Genomic DNA, 24,876 nt, shown 5'->3' with positions numbered 1-24,876 from the left:
AAAGCCACACTCAGGTTGGAGGAACAACACCTTATATTCCGTCTGGGTAGCCTCCAACCTGATGGCATGAACATCGACTTCCCTAACTTCCGCTAATGTCCCACCTCCCCCTCGTACCCCATCTGTTACTTATTTTTATACACACATTCTTTCTCTCACTCTCCTTTTTCTCCCTCTGTCCCTCTGAGTATACCCCTTGTCTATCCTCTGGGTCCCCCCCCCCCGCTTGTCTTTCTTCCCAAACCTCCTGTCCCATGATCCTCTCGTATCCCTTTTGCCTATCACCTGTCCAGCTCTTGGCTCCATTCCTCCCCCTCCTGTCTTCTCCTATCATTTTGGATCTCCCCCTCCCCCTCCAACTTTCAAATCCCTTACTCACTCTTCCTTCAGTTAGTCCTGACGAAGGGTCTCGGCCTGAAACGTCGACTGCACCTCTTCCTAGAGATGCTGCCTGGCCTGCTGCGTTCACCAGCAACTTTTATGTGTGTTGCTTGATTTTCCAGCATCTGCAGAATTCCTGTTAATAACACCTTCAGACCTGATTTCATCATTCTTTTTGATTTTGTTCCCCTTTTACAGTGCAACTCATCCCATTGACTGCAATTTTGCCCCATCATCAGCCTTTCGTTGCTGGCAGCCTCACTGTGTGTAAACCAAGTTAATCCATCCTCAGCCCAGTCTCTCCGGTTCCCATCCCCTACCAAATCAGTTTAACAGTCCCAAGCAGCTCTAGCAAACTTGCCCACAAGAATATTGATCCCCCTCGGGTTCAAATGCAACCCTTTCCTTTTGTACGTCATACCTTCTCCAGAATATCCCAATGATCCAGAAATCTGAACCCTTGCCCGCTGCACCAAATGAGGTTCACAAAAACAATTCCAGGATTGAAAGGCTCATCATATGAGAAGCATTCGAAGATTCATGGCCTGTGCTCACAGAAATTCAGAAGAATGGGGGGGGGGGGTCTATTAAATATTGAAAGGCCTCGATAGAGGAGATGTGGAGAGAATGCTTCCTATAATGGGGGAATCTAAGAACTGAGGATACATCCTCAGAGTAGAGGGACATTCGTTTAGACCAGAGATCAGGAGAAATTTCTCTAGCCAGAGTGGTGAATCGGTGGAATTCGTTGCCACAGGTAGCTGTGAAGGCCAAGTCATTGGGTATATTTAAGGCAGAGGTTGAATAGATTCTTGATTAGTCAGGGCATGAAGAGATATGAGGAGAGGGCAGGAGATTGAGGCCGAGAGGGAAATGAATCAGCTATGAAGAAATGGTGGAGCATACTTGGTAAGCCAAATGCCCTAATACTGCTTATATATCTTATTACTACTTTGTGCAAATGCTATTTGATGAAAAGGGACGTCTTGGTTACAGGTTAAGCCAAAGAATGTTAACCAGTGGCTAAACTTATTTTGATGAGTTTGTAGCACTATTTTGCTGTACTTTCTCTGTACTTGTATCAATGGGTCTAATAGGTGCATGTTAGCAAGTATTGCAATGCTAGCATCTTTCCTGAATCGTCCAAATTAGCTCACAAAATGATAGGATATTTCTTTAGCAATGACAATAACTCCCGTGTTCTCTTATTTCCAATATACCACAATTGGATCAGTGCGCTAAGAAGCCAAGGATTGAAGCTTTATCTAAGTTATGCCTTTTGAGTCTTATAAATAGCACCACTGACAAAAGGAAACACTCCCTAAAAGAGTGAAAAGTTTTCAAGCCTCTGTGAAACTATGAGCAATATAGCTTGTATTTCCTCACATTCCTTTTCTATTACCAAATATGGTATAAGACAGTGAAATCTTTAACAAATAACTGAATGGATACAGGCTGCAAGGAGAGAACAGAAGAGAGAGATTTACTGAATGGCTCTTTCAAAGAGGCACAATGGGCTAAATGATCTTCTAAACTGTAAGATTATGAGACTCTGTAAAATGTTGGGGGCAAATCTGCAATCTGGCACTCATGGAAGTAAATGTTGGGAAATCAGAGACACATAATGTGTGATTTACTGTTCATTAATGAGGAGAAACCCATGAACTACTTGAGGAGATGCAGCGCTGCTGAGCGCTACTTTCTGTGCGCTCCCAGATCACCGAATCACTTCCACTGCAGCAAAGTACTATTGATCTGTTAAAATATGACATAGAGAAATGCATTTTTTTAAAAAATCATTCAGATCAATTTTATAACCAGCACAGACCCTTCTTCAAAAGAAGAAAATCAAGTTCGGGTTTGCATTGTTTAAGCTGTTATGCAATTTGATGTGTTGCAAGATATTCACTTGTATTTCATGTTTTAAGTTTCATGATTTCTATAAGTGACTTAGATGAGAAAGTGGAATAATGGGTTAGTATGTCTGCAGACGACATGAAGGTTGTTGTGGTGATTAGTGCAGAAGGTTGTCGTAGGTTACAATGGGACATTAATAGGACGCAGAGCGGGGCTGAGAGGTGGCAAATGTAGTTCAATCCAGAAAGGTGTGAAGTGATTCACTTCGGAAAGTCTAATTTGAAGGCAGGATATAGGGTTAATGTCATGATTCTTACCTGCGTAGAGGAACAGAGGGATCGCAGGGTCTACGGACATGTAGACATCAAAGTTCACACACAAGTTGTTATGGTTATTAAGAAGAGGGTGAAATGGCTAATACTAAGGGGGATAATTTTAAAATGATTGGAGGAATTTATGGGTGGGATGTTAGAGTTAAGTCTGTCTTCCACAGAGAGTGGGGGGGAGGATGCATTAAACATGCTCCTAGGGGTAGTGCTGGAGGCAGATACATTAGGGACATTTACCAGACTCTTAGGTCGGCATACCGATGATAGAAAAATGCAGGGGTATCTGGAAGGGTAGTGTTAGACTGGTCTTAAGAGTAGCTTAAAAGGTAAGCGCAACATTGTGGGCCAAAGGGCCAGTACTGGGCTATAACGTTCTTTACTGTCACTGCAATACTCCAAAGGGGAATGCCATTTAATGCCTTTTAAGCAACTTCATAAGGACATAAAAATATTCTACTTTGCTCCCCACCACCTCTGCTTCCAACAGATACAAAGTGGTTACTTTATCCGTTGGAAAAGCATCTAAATTAAGTACACGTCTCCCTCCAACTACTACCTTGGATTTTTGAATGAATTCTACTCACCAGCCTGACTGCAATCACCCAAGCATGGCAACAAAAAACACACCCCGTGATCAGAACAAAGCAGAAATGTAAATCTATACACAACACTAATTGCTGAAGATGGATCATTCTTCAGAAATATCACATGGAAAAGATGGAATGAAGACGGAATGAAAGACGGAAATCTTGGGTACCCTGCACTGTTAATGTGAAAAATAGGTAAAGAATTCCTAGAATAGAATGGATCGGAAATATTTTAGTCAAAATATTTCTTGCTATGAAAGCAGTTCAATAAGCCACACAATACTGAACAAACATACAAAAGCATTCGATTAACGTGTCATTCACTGGCAGCTGTTCCACCGCACCTGGGTAATGTTTATACTTCATAACTTCAAGTCCCACATACTTATGGATAATGACAATAAATAGTAAAGTTTTAAAATGGAAAATGGGCTTGTTCAACTCATTTATTCCTCAACAGCAACTATGGCTACAGAATTTTCTGTTCATCTGCTGAAAACTCATTTCATAAACAAAGACGTAGTTCATTCTTTAAACATTAAGAGATTTCACTTTTTAAAAAAAAGCACCATGAACTTTGTTAGACTACACAGAAGTAATTTTACAAGCCCTTTCTGTAGCATGGAACCTTGCTCAACAGCACAGCACACTGAAACTTTAGGAATGTATTGCCCACATTTTTCCAATAATTATAATAATAACTGATTAAACGAGTAAAGATTATTATACATCTATTCTAATACACAATTCAAAATAGTTATAAAGGTAGCAAAAAAATGATGGTGGGACCCACCTGTCTGCCTGTAACCAATCAGTCACTGCTCCACTGTGAAATCTGGATGTTCTCGAATTACCACAAAGTCAGACTGTGATTAGATTTGATCCATTGCAATCCTTAATACCTCAACATAAATCCAACAGTTAGACCATGAACATTGCTTCCTTTAAATTAAATTTTTACCTAAATGTTCCTTCTTCGTGCACCCTTCACCATGTATCCAACTTCTAAACAGCGCTGTTAAAAATCTGGTTTTACGCTTTAATTCCTCTGCTCATCCTCCCCCTCTCTTTCATAAAATTCCTGTCATGCAAAAAGCTGTGGGCCATTTTCTCAACCAGATAAAAACTATAATTTCTAATAACCCAAAGGCCCAATTTAAAATTCTTCCTCCTGTTCCTTCCAGAGCATTACTAAACCTTCTTCCTTTGCTTCAAATTGTAATTCCATAAGAGCATAAGGTATAGGAGCAGAACTGGCCATTTGGCCTATCGAGTCTAATCCACTATTTCATAATGGTTGATCCATTTTCTCTCCATCAGAAGTGGAGAGTGTGAGCAGCTTCAAGTTCCTGGGTGTCAAGATCTCCGAGGATCTAACCTGGTCCCAACATATCGATGTAGTTATAAGGGCGGCAAGACAGCGGCTATACCTTATTAGGAGTTTGAAGAGATTTGGCATGTCAACAAATATAGTCAAAAACTTCTAAAATTGTACCGTGGAGAGCATTCTGACAGGTTGCATCACTATCTGGTATGGAGGGGCAACTGCGCAGGACTGAAAGAAGCTGCAGAAGGTTATAAATCTAGTCAGCTGCATCTTGGGTATTAGCCTACAAAGTACCCATGATATCTTTAGGGAGTGGTGTCTCAGAAAGGCAGCGTCCATTATTAAGGACCTCTAACACCCAGGGCATGCCATTTTCTCACTGTTACCATCAGGTCGGAGGTACAGAAGCCTGAAGGCACACTCTCAATGATTTAGGAACAGCTTCTTCCCCTCTGCCACCCGATTCCTAAATGGACATTGAATCTTTGGACACTACATCACTTTTTAAAAAAATATACAGTATTTCTGTTTTTGCATTTTTTAAAATCTATTCAATATACGTAATTGATTTACTTGTTTATTTATTATTATTATTTTTTTTCTCTCTGCTACTTTATGTATTGCGTTGAGCTGCTGCTGCTAAGTTAACAAATTTCACATCACATGCTGGTGATAGTGAACCCGATTCTGATTCTGTAAGGCTCCTCCGAAACACTCCTTCCCCCAACAAGTTTACTCACTTATTCCATTTTTATTAATTGAAACCATTCCCCAAATTCACTGGCAACTGTTTATGGCATTAATTCTCAATCTAGCTGTGTACTGTTTGCAGAAGAAAATTGACTAACACCATCTTCTCTGCAAACAACATCTGAAGCAAGTAATCCAGCTTTGTCTCATTTGTTTTTATGTCATTACAATTTGCATTATCACAGTCAGTATTCATGACTTAAAATACTACAATTCAAAAGTAATTTACCAGATCTAAGCTGTTTCTATACATCAGAGTTTGTGAAAAGTAGTTCACTAAAGCAACGCTCATCTTTATTTCTTCTCTGGGATTTATTCACTAAATACACCAAGCCCACCCTAGCTTTCAAAAACCTGTCTAAAAACATCTGGTCAATGCTAGTATAGATCCCTCTGAGTCATGCTCCACTGCTAACTTGTCTTCTTTCCTTGCAATGTTAAGTGTTGGTACAGTGTTAGCTTTGGTCCTGCAGGCAGGGTGCCAAAATACCTTTATATCGAAGACAGCTACAAAAATGTGTCTATTTTTCTAAATAAAATGTGTTTACCAGGCACTACTTTAATCATTGACCAGTCTTGCTGAAGAGTTTCAGCCCGAAACGTCAACTGTACTTTTTTCCATAGATGCTGCCTGGCCTGCTAGTTTCTCCAGCATTGTGTGTGTTGCTCAGGTTTCCAGCATCTGCAGATTTTCTCTTCTGTGTGAATTTGATCATATCCTTTGCTTCATGTTGTCCTACACATAATTAATATCTTGAAATCAGTCGGATGAGACCAAATGATAAATTGCATCATCTATCTCATTAAAGATGGCACCCAAAATATGGGAAATGACCCACATTTTCCATGTTCTTTGCATAGTCTATTACTATTGTAGGGTCATAACGTAACATCAGGGAAGATTGATAGAAGACCTCTGCTTTGCATAAACTTACTCTAATGCCCATTGTCCCATACACTTGGGTCATAAATCCATGGTGACTGCGGGCTCAGTATTCTAAAGCAAGCACAACACAGACAAAATGCTAGAAGAACTCCATAGGTCAGGCAGCATCAATGGAAATGAATAAACAGCCAAAGTTTCCAGCCGAGACCCTGCACAATGCAACCTATGCTCAGTAACCAATACTGGCTCTTGGTCCAGAAGCAACTCAGCTTTAAAATTAAAGCTTTCATGTTCAAATCTCATCTGACTTCCTAAATTCCATCTTCTGGTTTAGATGATGCTGGTGAAGCACACTGACAACTTGCTTATAGCAAACAAAAACAAAAGCTATTGTATTAATCACAAACACGAGGAAATCTGCAGATGCTGGAAATTCAAGCAACACACACAAAAAATGCTGATGGAACACAGCAGGCCAGGCAGCATCTATAGGAAGAGGTACAGTCGACATCTCGGCCCGAAACATCGATTGTACCTCTTCCTATTGATGCTGCCTAGTCTGCTCCGTTCACCAGCATTTTTTGTGTGTGTTGCTTGTATTAATCACACTTTTCTTGGATGCAATCACTGCAAACAATAGCCCGTAACTTTCCTTTTAGAGTTGAGCTTTTGATCCACCTGTACAGCCTGGCACTTTTGTGGTATGAATTGAAGTCTTGAAGGTGCAGGACAGTTGCGGCATAGAGGTGCGGGCCCAATCAAAGCAACGGAGCCCGGGCCCGAGAGTGGGGAATGAAGCAAAGTTTGGTCATTACTGAAACGGACTTGGTTGAAGGCGATTTGATGTGGCAGAACCAAGACAAGGTAGTGGGGCCCAGACCTGGGCCGGAGTGTGAGGAATGACCAACTGTTTGGTCGATATAAGCGCTGGGCCAGATTGGAAAGGTCAGGTACAGGCCAAATCAAGGCAGTGGGGCCTAGATCCAAGAGCATATCGAAGCAGCAGGGCCCAGGTCTGATTTAAGCACCAGGCCAGATTGAAAAGGTCAGTGTTTGGGCCGGAAGAGAGGGACAAATGTCTCACTGCTCCACAAGGAGCAACTCTGCGCTGAACTGAGGTTGTGGCCTGCAACTAACAGGCTCCTGGATCAGCTGCAGTGAAAACTGGCTTCGAAGCTGTGGACTCACTTCCATGCATACTTTTATTGCTTGCACGATTTATTTTCTTTCCTGCACATTGAGTATTTGACAACCTTCTTTTTTAAAAATAGGTTCTATTGGGTTCTTTGTTTTGTGGCTGCCTGTAAGTTGTTGAATCAAGGTTGTATATAGAATACATATTTTGGTAATAAATGTACTTTGAACTTTGTTATCACTCCTTTTAGATTTCTAGTTTTCCAGCCCTTCAGCCTTCCAAGATCCTTCTACTTCTGTTCATTTTTGTATTGCCAACTTTTGCTTAGTCTACCACAGGCAACTGTACCTTAAGTAACAGTTCAATCTCTTTCCCTTTCTTAAACCTCGCTTCCCCACCATGTTTTAAGATGCTCAATGAAAACTATCACCTCAAACAAGTTTTTAAAGACAACTCGTACATCTCCTTTCCTACATTGTACCCAGGACATCTTCAAGGAGCGGTGTCTCAAAAAGGCAGAGTCTATTACTAAAGACCTCCAGCACCCAGGATATGCCCTTTTCTCACTGTTACCATCAGGCAGGAGGAGCAGAAGCCTGAAGGCACACTCAGTGATACAGGAACAGCTTCTTCCCCTCTGCCATCCGATTCCTAAATGGATATTGAACCCGTGTACACCACCTCATTTTTTTTTAGTATACATTATTTGTGTTTTTTGCATGATTTTTAATCCATTTAATATACATATACTGTAACTGATTTACTTATTTTGTTATTATTATTTTTCTTCTTCTATATTATGTATTGCATTGAACTGTTGCTGCCAAGTTAAGAAATTTCACGACACATGTCGGTGGTAATAGACCCGACTCTGATTCTAGTGTGATATCTATTTGCATTTACTTGTTTAAAAGCTAAGCTCCAGTGAAGTGCTTTTAATATATTTGCAACATTTAAACAACTTGTATGAAAGTTACTATTGCTCAAGTGCAACAAGATGAGAAAGGCATACAAAACATTGTGATTGATGTACAAATCAGGAGCAAATGACTGATGGTAAAGTGAAAAAAAGTGCCATTGCCAGAAAACAAACAAACAAACACACACACACCTGCCCCCTGCTCCTCAGAAAATTCTCAGCAGGTCAGGCAACGTCTTTGGAAAAGACAGAGCCAGTCATATAGATAGTCTGAAAGAATCACCCCAACTAAATCTGGACCCTCTGCTGGTCTGCTCATTTATTACTTCACGAACAGCACATGCAGACAAGTAGAAAAATATAATTTGAGACCCGAGACTGCAGAAACTGGATATAGACCAAAAAAAGTCCACCAAACTGCTTGAGAACTCAGTGCGTCAAGCAGCATCTGAGGAGACAAAGGTATAAGCAACATTTCAGGCCAAGGCCCTGTTTCACTGTGTAGAGAAAAAAAAGAAACAAGTAAGGTATGGTAACACATAAGTAACATGCAGCCTAAAGGAAAAGCCGTTCAGCTATTACTGTAAATTAAAATGCAATAATATGAACATAGCTCTCCTTGTTTGTGTTTTCAAAAAAATGGAAATGTAAATAATAGAAACATAGAAAAACCTACAACACAATGCAAGCCCCTTGGCCCACAATGCTGTGCCGAACATGTACTTACTTTAGAAATTACCTTGGGTTACCCATAGCCCTCTATAATCAAAGAGAGATACAAGAAAATCTGTGAGAAACACAAATTATTTTATATGTAGCTGTTAAAGGAAAGTATCTAAGCAAGAACTACTGGAAATAAGTGTAAAAATTGTGAATATCTGTGTCAAATAATACAGAGACCATGTATGTGTATACGCATGACTGTGCATATTTGTAGGTATACAAAAGGCAGAGTGCAAGGACAGACTGGGAAAAGGCTAACAAAAGAAAAATGTTGCCATTAAAGAGTCAGTTGTCAGCTCATCAAACAAAGGGCATACTCATATCCATAATGCCATTAAAGATCACTTTCATATACAGCATGCTTTAAAGTTTATAGTGCAAAAGGTAGTAGATAAGATTTCAAAGCGTGATTAAGTTTGGTTAAGTTTGCTGTCTATAGGTTTGCTTAACCCTATCTAAAATAATGACTGTGATTCAGTAAAGTCTTTGTGCTGGATTTTGTTTTCATTGACAAAAAAGGTACCGCTCATTAATTAGACATACTTACCCACACATTCTGGTGGAAGGGTGGGGTGGGAATGTTCTTTTGAATGGTGGTGTAATTAAAGTTATTGCAGCATGGTACCCACCACAGGAGTTATGAGATCTATCTCTATGTGTAGAACAAGTAACTGTGCATCTTCTAACCAAATAGGTCAAAAAATATTAAGGGAATATGCATTTTCTGAGACAGGAAGAATTCATAACCCGAGTTACACAAGTAGTCCAGGCACGACCTCTGGAAGGGTAATGTGAAAGCAAAGAGGCAATTTCAAACTAAACTGGAATCACAGATGGATGCTCGACAACTGTGGCATGGCTTGGACACTACAACTTCCTATATGGCGAGGTCAAGTAGCATAAGTGGCAATGGCCCATCATTCTCAGTTGAGCTCACTGTCTTATGCACGTTTTGATAGGGAGAACTATAATACACCCACACAAGTGCCGACATCTCCAGATAACCTTGCAATCTCAGTCTCCGAGGCCAACATTCTTCTGGGAATGTTTCTGGGAAAGAAGAAAGCATTCTTCTGGGGTGCATCACAACCTGGTATGGAAGTTGTCCTGTCCAAGACCGGAAGAAGCTGCAGAAGATCGTGAGCACAGCCCAGCACATCACACAAACCAATCTTCCATCCTTGGACTCACTTTACACCGCACGCTGTCGGAGCAGTGCTGCCAGGATAATTAAGGACACAACCAACCCAGCCAACACACTTTTCGTCCCTCTTCCCTCTAGGAGAAGGCTCAGGAGCTTGAAGACTCATATGGCCAGATTTGGGAACAGCTTCTTTCCAACTGTAATAAGACTGCTGAACAGATCCTGACCCGGATCTGGGCCATACCCTCCAAATATCTGGACCTGCCTCTTGGTTTTTTTGCACTACCTTACTTTCCCTTTTCTATTTTCTATTTATGATTTATAATTTAAATTTTTAATATTTACTATCTATTTGTACTCCAGGGAGCACGAAAAGCAGAATCAAATATCACTGTGATGATTGTATGCTCTAGTATCAATTGTTTGGTGACAATAAAGTATAAAAAGTACATCCAGGCATCATTTCAAGACGATGAATCCACGAAAGGCATCTGGTCCTGATGACATACCTGACTGAGCACTAAAGATCTGCTCGGACCAACTGGCTGGTGTATTTACGGACGTATTCAACCTCCTGCTTCTTCAAACTGAGGATCCCACCTGCTTTAAAAAGGCATCTACTGCAGCAGTGCCAAAGTAGAAAGTGCTGGCCTGTCTCAATGACTACCTTCTGGTGCCACTTACATCAACCGTGCTGAAGTGTTTTTCGAGAGGACGGTTACGGCACGAATCCTACTTCAGAAATTACCTGGATCTGCCACAAGAGGACAATAGCAGATTCCATTTCTCTGGCTCCTCACACTGCTCTGGACTATCTGAACAACAGGAACTCGTATGTCAGGGTACTGTTTATTGAGCACAGCTCAGCGTTCAGCACAATCATCCCATCCAAATACATTAACAAGCTTCAACATCTGGGGGTCTGCACCTCTCTCTCCAACTGGGTATTTGACTTCCTTTATCTGCAGACCTCACCCAGGGAGAATTGGTAACAAAATCTCCTCCTTGCTAACTGTCAACACAGGTGCACCTCAAGACTAAGTGCTTAGCCCCCCACCATTTTCTCTATGCACACATGCCTCTGTAGCTAAGCACAGCTCCACAATCTCCAATGCAAATTTGCTGACAAAAACTATTTTGTTGGATGAATCACAGGTGGTGATGAATCAGATAGTCACCTGGTTCAGTAAGGCTGCAAAAACAACCTTTCACTCAATGTCAACAAAACTACAGGAAGAGGGAGAAGGGCAAATGCGCACCAATTTACATGAGGGTAGGGGCCCACAATGGATAGAGTCAGCAATTTTAAATTCCTGGGTGGGTAATGTATCAGATGAGCACAGCACATAGATGCAATCACATGGAAAATATGCCAGAGTTTTTACTTTCTTAGGAAGTTAATGAGATTCAGCTTTTCATCATCCAACACTCTAACAAACTTCTGCTGAAACTATCCTGGCTGGTTGCATCAAGATGTGATAAAGCAAGTTGAACATGCAGGAACACAAGAAGCTGCAGATAGTAGTGGACTTCCCAACATATCATAGGCACATTCCTCCCCACTGTGGGTATTACCTACAGCAGACAGTGCCTCAAGGCGGCAACATCTATCATTAATGATCCTCACCATCCGGACCATGCCAATCTTGCACAGCTATCATCAGGCAGGAGGTACAAAATCCTTAAATCCCACATCATCAGGGTCAAGAACAGCTATTTAAACCGTTCAGTTCTTAAACCAACCAGCAAAACCCTAATGGCAACTTTAGCTACACCTTTGCACTGAAGTAGCCTTTGTTTATTTTGCTCTAATTGTGTTTTCGCATAAAATTGTATACAAATTGTGTTTTATTTAGTTTTTTTCTTGGAATCCTGCTCATATGATGCTTCTGTGATGCTGCTGCAATAAAAGATTTTTTTATTATACTTGTCCACACATGTACTTGTGTGCATTTGACAATTAACTCAACTTCAACTGGCTAATTCAATGCAAAATCATCACCAGAAATTTTAATAAAGGGAAAGAAATGATGATTAACACATAGATTAAAGCATTTTTCTGAGTCTTGAACAATATAAAATCATTTGGAACTTCACACTTGTACAAGATAAATTTCAATGCCAGAGAAATCATTTAATACTAATGTTGCTTATACTGAAAAGGAGAAACCCTGACATTATCTGGTGAATTTAGTTACTATCATATAAATACCATAATTTCATGCAATTAGAGATGATTCAATGTGGGATTGCATGGGTAGGTGCAGTTTTAGTAAATCTTCTGAGCAAGCAGGGCTACTCTGACAACAATTTGGACATTTAACATGTGATTACTACAAATTAGTGGTCAATTTACATTTAATAACAATGAACTTTTGTTAACAAAATCCAGGCCAGTGGTCATACAGATATGTTCAAGATGTTTGTACAATTTAGTGAGCAGGGATTTATTCCTTATATGATGGACATTTCTAAATCAAAACTCTAATAATTTCACATCTGGATATACCTGTGATTTTTTTAGGGGAGGAATTCATCTTTGGCAGCAGCATATAACTGGTAATATCACTTGCACACTTTTAAGTTAACTAAATTAAAAGATTGCGGGGGGGGGGGAGACATAGCCTACTGGTCACACATACATTTTTCCTACTTAATGCCTTAATTTTTACGTTTGCGAGTAAGTAGTGACAACAGAGGCATTCACAGGATGATCTGTCTTATCCAGCCCAAAGACAAGTGTTGTCAATCAGTAAAGAATAAAGAAAATGTCAAAAGTGTATTAGTATGATAGTTTAAAAATTCAGTGTATTAGTATGATAGTTTAAAAATTCCCAGAAAACATGATACCAAGTCAAAGTTAATATACATTTTCAAATGGATTCTGACATGAATTTTACAGAATATTCAAATATAGCTTTGTTTTGTTTCTAATCAAAGATGATAGAGATTCTCAGAATACCTTTGTTGCTTTGTTCCAACTTAAACTGTGCAATATCAAACTGCCCTCCATTGTTTTTGCTTATCAAACCTGAGGTTTACCATCTTTCAAAGCAATACAATTGATCCATTGATGTTTAGGACCAGTGACTAAACAAAGTAAAATATAAACCATGCTCTCCATCAAATGCTGGCTAACCAAGCAATTAACAAGTGCAGCTGAACAAACCTAATAAAGACCTAGCATGCTTCTTTTGTCAGAAAGAGACAATTTGAAAGTGTCTGATAACAAGAATTACAACTCCAAAAGCTTACCAACTGAATAAAGCGTGAGCCTTCAAAAATGAATATTCATGCAACTAGAAAACAGCGATGGCCTTTTGAGATTCTGTTTCTGTTATCAATTTGTCTCTATTAATAATACAAAGATTTAAACAAGATCCTTACAAGGACTGTGTACTACCCAATCAGATGAAAGCAATCAGATTGCGAAGGAGAATGTGTAAATTAGCGGGTTCTCATTTACACTTTGGGGTAAATTTGAATTAATTCAATATTCACAGCTGTTTTAAATCCAAGGAACTGTTTATACTTGAGCTTTAAATTCACATTTGTTTTTAATTTGCAGCCAAATCCAGCAGTGTGGTTAAATAATAGTGCTCAGCTGTTTACTCTGATCATATTTTGAAGCAAAATCTCCCACCTCTTGACCTCAAATCTGACCTGAATTGGGAACAGGAGATTGACATTGGGTTTGTATAAATGCCCAATACAATTCTCCTGCAAGAAAGTAATTCTTAGTGCATGCATGGTGTTGGTAACTGAATTCCATTGAACAGTGCTTCCATGAATATAGCAAGTCCAGTCAAATATTACTTGTCTGTACCTTTGAATATTATTTATCATTTCTAAGTTCTTGCCTTTAAGTGCTGGCTTTTAAAAGTTCATTCTAAAAGAGTAAAATAATGAGCTAGCAAGTTTACAAAACTTCCATATGAACTCTATGTAATTGGTTTCACATAAGTGGTTCAGCAAATTTGTATTTTTCCTCAGGTCTCAACCACTGATGACATGCATGATTGAACTTTCAAAATAAAACTGAAAACTCTGTGCAACCACTGCTCAGCCACCAAATAAACCTATTTACCCATTTGTCCAGGAATGTGGTGTGTTTGATCTGAAATAATGCCAGCTAGCACATTGACTAGAAAGGATTTTAAAACTATTAGGGCAGTGCATTTGCTTCAGATTATTGACTCAAAAGTTGTCCTGACTCACAAAATCCTCTGGTGTTTAGCAGCATAAATTCGAAAGCAGCTCATATGCGCTTGTTCTCTTCTGCCTAATAAATAAACACCAGTGAAAACTGGCATGCACAATACCTGCATTATATTGAGAAAAACAGTCACCCTTTAACCTTTTATTAATAAATCACTGCGCCAGCTCAAGTACACTTCAGATCCATCAGGCAGCCTGTAAATGCACTTTACCAACATTTAAATTCTGTCTGCTCAGCTCCATTTATCAATAAATGCTAGCAGTTGCAAAATACCTGTGTTTATTTTTCCTAGAACACTGATATGAGTAAGATGCAATATGCAAGCACTGCAGAACCTATTCACAGCCATCCTCAGAACCAATCTGAATTAAAAGAACAAGATCTAAACCATACCTTTTATGCAGTCAGGTAGTCCAGTAGAGACATGTCCACAATTTTGCCTTATGTGATTGGCTTGTGGGATTTATAGGAAAGAACTTAGTGACAGTATCTACCTTGTCATGGCCTTCCGTTTTTTGGAACAGAATGAAGTCCTTCACTGTGGCCCTCTTGTGGTAAGTGTCTTGTGAAATTATGCAGACTAACCTGGGGGGGGGGGGTGGCTTTGTGCAACAAGTTTCAGTCTTTGTTCTTCTTAATTTTTTGAAGAATGTGATTGCTTACTTTAATACTTACAACATAAATCAGGTAAATTCAGCTTAGAAGTATTGATCAACTTTAACTTGCAAGAATTTGAGAACTTTCACAATCCTTAACCAATGACTCTTCCTTGCATTTCATCTATAACTCAATAGTCAGCAGTGCAAACCTTTCTCAATTACCTTCATCTCAAAAGGTCAGCTGTAAGGAAAGTTCCAGATAACTTATGGCAATTTTAAGTTTGTATTCAAAAGACATGCATGAATTTGTAGGTAACAATATCGCAGCAAACTATTAAGTTCTAAAACTTTACTGGACCTTTGGCCTTTTTACAAAGTTAAAATGGTAGCATTCACCTGTCCTCCAAACGTTTTATCGACATCGTCAGTTTAAAATCCTTTTGGATTACATGCTGATCTAATTATTCTGAACAAGCCAACCCTAATTACCATTTACACTATTATTACTGAAATCCAAGACATCTACCAAAACATTTCCAATTACAAATCAAATCTGTGCTTTCGGGTAGAGTGTACATGACATAAATTCATTTCTTTTCCCTAAACAGAGCAAAAGGATACAATTTGATACACAAATCCAAATAACTCAAGAACAAGATGCCTCTACCCCAAGTTTAAATTTTGTAGTAAAGTGCTAGGGAAGTAATAAGCCCCTCCCAAACTAATGCTGAATTTATCATTTTGCGTGCTTAAACCATAGAACAGCATGCTGCTTCTGACATTCAAAATAGTCCTCTCAAAATACACAGCCACTGTGATCACAGCATTCACACAATTTAGATACAGAGGACTACCATTTGAACCAGGTTAGCTCAATCATGTGGAAAGGCATTACTGTTTTCCAAAATGACATTTAGTGACTCTCAGATGTTTCTCCCCCTGTGCAGTACAAGGATGCTCCTTCCATGCATAGACTGCTCTTTGAGTAAGAAACTTTCTGACAGAATTGACAAATTTGAACTTTGTTTTTACCTATTATTTTCTAGAGTTGGTTTGAAGCAGATCTACTGTTTACGATTTTACCACCTTTTCCTCATGTTTTAATGTAAACTCAATGCTTCTCCTGAGGAAAGAAAGGCTTGCTTCCTTGGAATTCAAGCCCTTATTTTTGGAAAAATCCCCAAGTGCCATTACTGCAGTTACATGAAATGTGATTATTATGACTGATATCAACTAATCAATATAATTAACTAAATAAAAGATGTTTTTAAAAGGAGAAAGTATCTCAATATTTTGACCTTAACAAAAGAGTGAACAGTACAAAATGAACTGATGAAACACAATTTATCAATTCACCCACAGTCACATTTTTTAAGTTCTTCTCATTTTAAAAAGCAGAAATCATTTAAAACTACAAAGCAAGTGCTTCAAAACCTTTTTGAACAGTTCTGATTTTGTTTTTATGTTACACATTAATCGAAGATATACTCTGTTGTTTTTGCACAGCACATCAGAATCTGCCCCTGGCAAAGAATGAGGAAAAGTCAACAGGAATTAAGTTTCAGTGCAACTGTTTACTCAACTGTGGCCTGCAGTTATTGAAATTTTATCCATGGTTTTGTGTGACTACAGCAATAATGAATTCAGCATGACTGCAGTTCTCTAAGTAATGGCACATTTACTTCAAGCAGCGACCTGTACATGTAGACCAAGGTAAAAACTGGAATTTGCATCAAATGGAAAACCCATGGCACAATGTATACCTGCTGTTGCTGAAGATGAACTAATTCAGCAGCGGTCACTTCAATCGAGGATATATCACCGTTTGATCTCCCCTCCCTTGTGCTACTGTCTGGATAGTGGTTACCACTGCTAGCTCCGTTCTGATTGGCTGAAATGTTGCTTGCTGCCTCAGTTCCAGATTCTTGCATCATGACTTAAAAACCTGAAAAATAATTCAAAATAATAGTTAATAAAAGTAATTTCAGATTTTATCCTTACTTTCTGAGTTGTCAGAATGGTAAATGTGCAGCATCAAAAGGTCTATTTATTTTGAAATGCCATACATATGCTTTGCATTTACTTAATTTCCAACACAAATTGCATCATGTTTTAGTATACATATATATAGCACACATTATTATTTTCTATTCACTAAATATAACTACTTTTCTGGTAATTAGCTTCACTGGTGGTGTTTAAAATAAAGTGTCTGTAAAACAAAATGCCTTTGAATATAGTGAAGGATTTAATTGGGCCTTAGTTTGTATCAGCACTGTGCGACACAATTAAAATCCAACAAAAGGCCAAAAGAATACTTAAGTTCATTTGCCTTTAGTACTGCTAGGAACAAAAATACAGCAACTAATTTCATACCAGTGTTGAATTTTTGTGGTACGAATTGTGGAGACTGAGAAAACAAAATTGTAGTGATTGATAATCTGCCTTGAAACAGCATTTTGGATCAGTCTAATTAGTTTTCAAGCATTAATGGCCATATTCAAAATTTGCCACACAATTGTATTATCGTTAAGATTTTTTGTCAGGGCGAATACAGAGTCAGAAGTGAATCTTATAGATTCACCACGTAGGCAAAGCACAGAAATCAGCTGGTGCCTGTGGAACTGCACTCCAGCAGGAAGACAACACCTTCAAGAGACAAAGGGATAAAGTGAAACTAGGTAGAAAATAAATCAGACCAGTATTGGTCCATATTATCTGTGATCTGTAAACAGAGATCTGTGTCGTTATGCTGGACGAACTGTTAAACATGCTGATTAGCTGAATTAATTGCATGTTTCTTGGACAACACCATAATGAAATGTTAATCTCTTTGTGACAATTAATATGAAGCTAAGAAAAGTAAATAAAAATATCCATGTGACTGGATTAACGAAGTAGTGATATTTACAAAAAGAAAGATGCTTACTAAATGCGCTTCCTTGTTGCTCAATATCAAGTTAAAATATAGTACAACTAAGTTTTGTTGGATCGGTGCATTGACATTCAAAATAAACCATTCAGAATACTTTACGAAGATAATGTGTAAAAAACTTGTTCGAGAAAATACAAGTTTACATTTCCAGATAGTTAGGAAATAAAATCTCAAAAGTCTGATGCAAGAAGTGCTGCCTCTTTAACTTGGGCAGCTGGCAGGCACTTAATTCACTTCACACCTTGATACAGATATACTTCTATGATCTAAGCCCAACTGTAACTCCGTACTTTGATGAATTAACCATTTTAAGGAAAGTTGCTCAGCTAACAAGAAGAGGCTTTATTCTAGGATAGTTAATGATGGTTGACCAAGTGAGGCTGAAATGAATTAACTTAACTGATCAATTATTTATATGAAGCAGAAAAAATGCCCTTAAAACACTCTGCCTAATCATCAAAGGAAGTGAAAATTGAACTAAATACAGATTTATAATATCACATGCTTACTCCTGTGGGAAGCTCAGTCACTGGAACCACAATGGCACTAATAAAAGACAACTCAAAGGTTCTAAATTAAAACAATTTCAAATGCTGTATGACAGAAAATGCAAAATAGTAAAGAATATTAGCAAACCCGTAAACTAGAAACAAAATTATCCAAACAGAATGTGCCTATAATGCAGTTTAAAAATACAACATACCATTCTGCTGATATCATGCATGCACTGTCACTCCATAATGAATTTTCACAATTATAAAAGGGAAGGAGTAAATTTTCTAATACACAGCAGCTAAAAAGTAATCAAGAGAATGAGCCTAAAGGCTATTTCAATGTATGCAAAATTACTGACCCACAATAAACCAAAGGTAGCCCACAATGAATGCAGTATAATGCTCAAATGCTAAGTACCTATTCTGATGAGGAACAGCTAAAATTAACACTCAATTAATTTTTGAATCGACAAACAAATGAAACTCATAAATCTATCTTCTCATTAATTTTACTGTAGTGTAATACCATTCTCCAATATCGAGAAGAAATCTTAAGTGTTATCCATCATGAATATCAAAAAAGGGTAGCACTAAAACAGCATAAATTATGTATATTACCTGTTGGTAAAAATGATAAATGTTTTATCATTTCCAATGCATAATGTGAGTTTCAGCATTATTGAAGATAAAAATATGTGATTTTCTTTGAATAGTCATCCAGAGCTAAAGTGCATTAATTAAGAGGGGAAAAAGGCCCTACCGCACAAACACACATGATTTGTCAAGGTCACTGTGCCTGTATTCTTTTCCCTTGTCTTTGAGTAGTCCCAGCATTCTGTTGTCAATATTAACAGGTTTTGTCAGGTTTAAATTCACAACAAATATTCTAGAACAACAACAATATTCAAAGCAATAACACAGGCAATCCTTGTGAAGGTTTTGAACTTGTTTACCAAACACCGCGAGGAACAAACTATGCATAGTCACCTGCAACCACCTCCCAAGCCTGCAGCACAACACTGCACCACTCTAACAGAAGAGGCCTGTTAAGACAGCACTTGTTGGGCAAAGAACTTTCTGTCCATCTCTGATGCACACAGAATGCCCGTGTTATTCTGTACAGCTCTGCCTTTTGTCAGATAATAATGGAGGCGTAGGGGGAAGGAAGAGAAAGCAAACAACTGTATAGACACCATTCCACTCTAAGGAAACCTGGTGGAGAATGAAACAGTTTGCTAATCTGCTACCCACTTCATTGAAGTCTCCGATAAGAAAAGCAAACCCAAGTCTGCTTGAGCTGCATTCCATGGACAAGTTCCCTTCTTCTTTATCAAAACACAGCATTAAGTTTTGTCCAACCATACTGAATAAACTGTTGCTCACACCCGTAAACAGGGGTATATTTGTTTAATAACTGATTGCTGCCATAGCTACTGTAAACAAGGTGCCTGCATTTGTGCTCATGAACAAACACATCATCTTGCAAGACCAATTTAACATTAACCAGGTGAAATAATCAACAGATTTTGTAGGTGACACTCAGCCAAGACAATGTAAACAGATTGAGGTGGAGAAAGGGGCCCAGTACTTAGAGAATCAAGGTCGTGGCAATGCATTGTGGCTTGAGTAAACAGTGGAAAAAACTTAAGACAAACAACTAGTTAGTCTTCTTTCATCCACTGACATTTATACAAGTGGTGAATTTTGTATATTAGGTAAAGCAGCTGCAGCCCCAATCATGATATCAGCCCCAGTGAGAAAGCAGCACAACTTGTTTATACAAAGCTCTGTTTACTCACAAACAGCAATTGTTTTGTATCAGCAGGTTAGCCACATCCATCATTTGTTAACCACACAAAACCTGCCCTATTTTGTTCAGTTGGCTTTTCAGCTAAAATCAAATCCCTTTGTTCCAGTTCAAATGTACTTTCTGCTGTCCTATTACAAATGGCACAATGACAAAAGATGAAGGATCACAGCAGAAATTATTCTATTTAATATAGTATTTTTTTAGTTGTCTGACACAGGAAAATGATTTAAGTGTGTATTTAAACCGGTTTCAAACAAACACACTCACAGAGAAGCAATGTGCTCCGGGCAAAACTGAATAATTTCATCAAATGTCAACATGTGGGAAAATGGTCTTTCTGAGCACATGTAGATCAAAGTGTTACAACACTTGAGCAATTTCGAAGTGCCACAGGAGGGTGGGTTTGAGGAAAATGGATGCAATTTACTGGTGTTCCACAAGATAACATTTTCAGGCTCAGCATTACAAATAATAGTTGCAATTGGTTTGTCGATAAACATGGAGAAATTTACATTATTTCCATGAAGCATTTATCTCATCAAAAAGTTGTTCTAGCCTGTTCCTAATTTAAGTTGCAAAACCAATTTATTTACATAACTTGAGCACAGTCTGCAAATGAAACCAATTCTGCAATGAGCTTGCTCAGGTCATTGTTTAATTTTTGAATGGCCCTCCATCCAAAATATTCTCAATGTTGCAGTGTGGATGTTTAGATTTACATGCAAATATGAACTGCAGCAACTTAAGTCTGAATCAAAAAAAATCAGGTTTATTATTACTGATGTACATCATGAAAATTGTGGTTTAAAATAATAATTAAGTAGTGCAAAAGAGGAATAGTGAAGAAGTGTTCATGAACCATTCAGAAAATCTGATGGTGGAGGGGAAGAAACTGTTCCTAAAATGTTGAACGTGGGTCTTTGGGCTCCTGTACAATCTCCTGTAGTAATGAGTAAAAAGCACACATCCTGGGTGGTGACGTCCTTAATGATGAATGATGCCTTCTTGAGGCACTATCTTTTAAAGATATCTTCAATGGTGGGGTGCATTAAAGATGTCTGCAATGGTGGGGTGGGCTGTGCCTGTGATGGAGCTGACCGAGTCTACACCCCTCTGCAGCCTCTTTTGATCCCCCACATTGCAGTCTTCATACCAGGTAGTGATGCACCCAGTCAGAATTCTCTCCACCATGCAGCTGCAGGAATGTGCTAGTCTTTGATAGCATACCAAATCTCCTCAAGCTCCTAATGCTGTTGTGCCTTCTTTGTGATTGCATCAATGTGTTAGGCCCAGGATAGAAACTCTTGAGATGTTGGTGCCCAGAAACTTGAAGATGCTCACCCTTTCCACCACTGACCCATCAGTGAGGACCAGTGAGTGTACAATCAATCCCTTATTCTTGCTGATGTTGTTATTGCATCACCACTCAACCAGACGATCTATCTCACTCTCGTATGCCTTCTCATTGCCATCTGAGATTCTGCCAACAACAGTGGTGCGATCAGTGAGTTTACAAATGGCATTTGAGCTGTGCATTGCCACACAGTCATGAATGTAGAGTAGCATAGTGGGCTGAACACACATACTCGATGTGCCTCCATGTTGATTATTAGCGAGGAAGAGGTGTTAATGTCAATCCACACTGCCTATGGCCTCACTATGAAGAAGTTAAGGATCCAGTTGCATAGGGAGATATTGGGGCCCGGGTTTTGAAGCTTGTTGATTAGTAGTGAAGGGATGATGGCTTTGAATACAGAGCTGTAATTGATAAGCAGCTACCTGAGGTATGTATGGCTGTTGTCCGAGAGCTCTAGAGCAGAGTGGAGAGCCAATACGATTCCAACAGCCATGGACTTGATAGTGATAGGCTAACTGCAGCAAGTCCAGGTCCTTGCTCAGGCATTGCTTTAGATTTCGGATGTAATAGCTGGTCTGATTATCAGACTCAAATCTAAATTGTCTTTGATCCCCACAGCCTTTAATACTCATGTAGCCCAGAAACCAGTCCATCCTATATTTTAATAAATGCGGTAAGCCACCACAGCTCTTTGCTACTAGTAATTCCAAAGATTTATAATCCTTTAACAGAAATTCCTCCGTTGCCATTTAAATGAGCAGCCCCTTATTCTGAAGCAAGAAGATTGAACTCACTGTGTAATACAGCCTTTGATATTTCCCTACTTCTTCAGCACATATGTACATTGTGTTTATGTAAGCATCTTTGCATATGTCCTAACTTTAGGAGTAACTGATGAGGCCAAAGAGAACTTCTACAATAACCTTGACTATATCCTACATGGTCACAGCACACTGATCCACCTGGGTAACTTCAAAGCTGGGATGGAAAAGATGTGCTCAACAATGAGGGATTAGAAGAGGCCAACTCCACTGGGGTCCTCCTCCGAACAAAATACTCAGAGTAAAAACTTACATTAACCAACACCCAGGTCAAGATATTGGTATTCATTAGAATACGTCATCCTTCAGGCAGTAGGCTTCAAGGATACTTACATCACGGATGCATGTTTATCATCTTCGTCCCCAAATTCTGGCAGCAACAGAAGCAATACCACAAATCCAAAGACAAAACACACAAAAGGTACCTTTGAGACAGTAGTTCACAGACAACCTGCAGACCAGATGACAGGAGCTACAGAAAATAGACTCCTCTAGTTTCCCATAATAACACCCATGAAGAGATTCTAATAAGAAGCAGAACTGACTTGATGAGAATGACCAAGAGATCAAGGAACATAAAGCCTTTAAACAAGAACCCTGAACATTTCATTACTGTATTTTAGATAACTAGCAAGTTCTTTCAACAATTAAAATGAATTCAAACTTGTTTTAATCGAACAACATGAAATCGTTGTTTTCTTTCACTCAAAGTGCCACCAGCATTAAGCAAAACATATTAACTTTGGTAGTAACTGATAATTTAAAATCACATAATCAAAGTAGACATCAGTTATCATGGCTTCCTGAACAGCTTCACAAGTGCAGCTCCAGGTCCAAAGGCCATCCCATATGCCCTCATATCAGTCACAAAAATAACAGCTTTATAATGATGTTCAACATCTTGATCCACTATAAAAGTAATCAAACACTTTTCCTACCAACAAAGAAAGGCCGAATGAACCCAACTCAGTGGGCTAGCAAAGGCAAAGTCAGTACAACACTTGCCTCAGCATTAGGACCCTCGGGTTCCAATTCTACTCCCAGAATATAGGCTGATATTTCTGGAGAAAATACCACAGTATCAAAGTTGAAATCTTTCAATCAAAAGTAAACTGAGATCTGATCTTTGCTCTCAGGTGGACAGGAAAGATCCTATGGCATTGTAACAAATAATGATTCTTTTCATCAATGGCATAACTAAAGATTGCTAAAACAGATGCTTTGGTTTTCCAGGACATGAATAACTTACTGCTCAGTATCCAATTTTAACCTGCTGCTTTAGCAAATTACTTAAATGGCTGATCCAAACAAAAGTTTCTGCTTGGCAGAGACCCTCTATTCCTGATCATGAAAGTCCTGATCATAGTAATCTGGCTGCATATCATGGATAGATGGTTGGACTTTCTTGCTGAATGCATTCATTTATTGACACTTGCATTCATAACTATTACTTACCACATCAGCCCCCACCAGAATATTGTCTGGGTCTTGTTGCATGCCATGGGTGCTGGTTTGTTTTCAGAGAAACAGCAAGTGTCTTTCAACATTCCAAAATCATCATGGTTTGAGATGTGTCTATTTTAACATAAGCATCATGAACAAAGCGGATGAACTTAGGGTGTGGATCAGTACTTGGAGCTATGATGTGGTGGCCATTACAGAGACTTGGATGGCTCAGAGGCAGGAATGGTTACTTCGAGTGCCAGGCTTCAGATGTTTCAGAAAGGACAGGGTGGGACGCAAAAGAAGTGGCACTGCTGATCAGAGATTATGTCACGGCTGCAGAAAAGGAGCAAGTCATGGAGGGATTGTCTACTGAGTCTCTGTGGGTGGAAGTCAGAAACAGGAAAGGGTCAATAACTCTACTGGGTGTTTTTTTTAAATTATAGACCACCCAATAGTAACAGGGACACTGAGGAGCAGATAGGGAGACAGATTCTGGAAAGGTGTAACAATGACAGAGTTGTTGTGGTGGGAGATTATAATTTCCCAAATATTGACTGGCATCTCCCTAGAGCAAGGGGTTTAGATGGGATGGAGTTTGTTAGGTGTGTTCAGGAAGGTTTCCTTACACAGTATATAGATGACCTTACAAGAGGAGAGGCTGTACTTGATCTGGTATTGGGAAATGAATCTGGTCAGGTGTCAGGTCTCTCAGTGGGAGTGCATTTTGGAGATAGTGGTCACAATTCTATCTCCTTTACCATAGCACTGGAGAGGAACAGACAAGTTAGGAAAGCGTTTTATTGGAGTAAGGGGAAATATGAAGCTATCAGACAGGAACTTGGAAGCAAAAATTGGGAACAGACGTTCTCAGGGAGATGTATGGCAGAAATATGGCAAATGTTCAGGAGATATTCGCATGGTGTTCTACATAGGTATGTTCCAATGAGACAGGGAAAGGATGGCAGGGTACAGGAACAGTGGTTTACAAAGGCTATTGAAAATCTAGTCAAGAAGAAAAGCTTCCAAAAGGTTCAAAAAATGAGGTAATGATAGAGATCTATTAGATTACAAGCAGGAAGGAGCTTAAGAATGAAATTCGGAGAGCCAGAGGGGCCATGAGAAGGCCTTGGCAAGCAGGATATTCAACAAGTATGTAA

The 24,876-nt window shown here is 39.0% G+C and overlaps 1 protein-coding gene across 11 annotated transcripts in view; it reads right to left on the bottom strand.

Annotated features, from left to right (window-relative positions):
• foxp1b (forkhead box P1b) overlaps nucleotides 1-24,876 on the bottom strand; it is a 570,970-nt gene that overhangs the window by 299,173 nt on the left and 246,921 nt on the right. For 9 of the 11 annotated variants that reach the window (XM_063067913.1, XM_063067910.1, XM_063067911.1 and 6 more), the window contains one exon: nucleotides 16,620-16,801. In XM_063067913.1, the coding sequence (XP_062923983.1) occupies nucleotides 16,620-16,790 (171 nt within the window). In that variant the 5' untranslated portion in view covers nucleotides 16,791-16,801. Of the gene's footprint in view, nucleotides 1-16,619; nucleotides 16,802-19,272; nucleotides 19,298-19,536; nucleotides 19,674-24,876 lie in introns of those variants that run through there. The other 2 variants (XM_063067916.1, XM_063067918.1) reach the window with 2 other exon arrangements.

This window comes from Mobula hypostoma, chromosome 15 (genome assembly GCF_963921235.1).
Source record: "Mobula hypostoma chromosome 15, sMobHyp1.1, whole genome shotgun sequence".
NCBI classification, from domain to species: domain Eukaryota; kingdom Metazoa; phylum Chordata; class Chondrichthyes; order Myliobatiformes; family Myliobatidae; genus Mobula; species Mobula hypostoma.
This window is presented reverse-complemented; position numbering and strand designations above follow the sequence as displayed.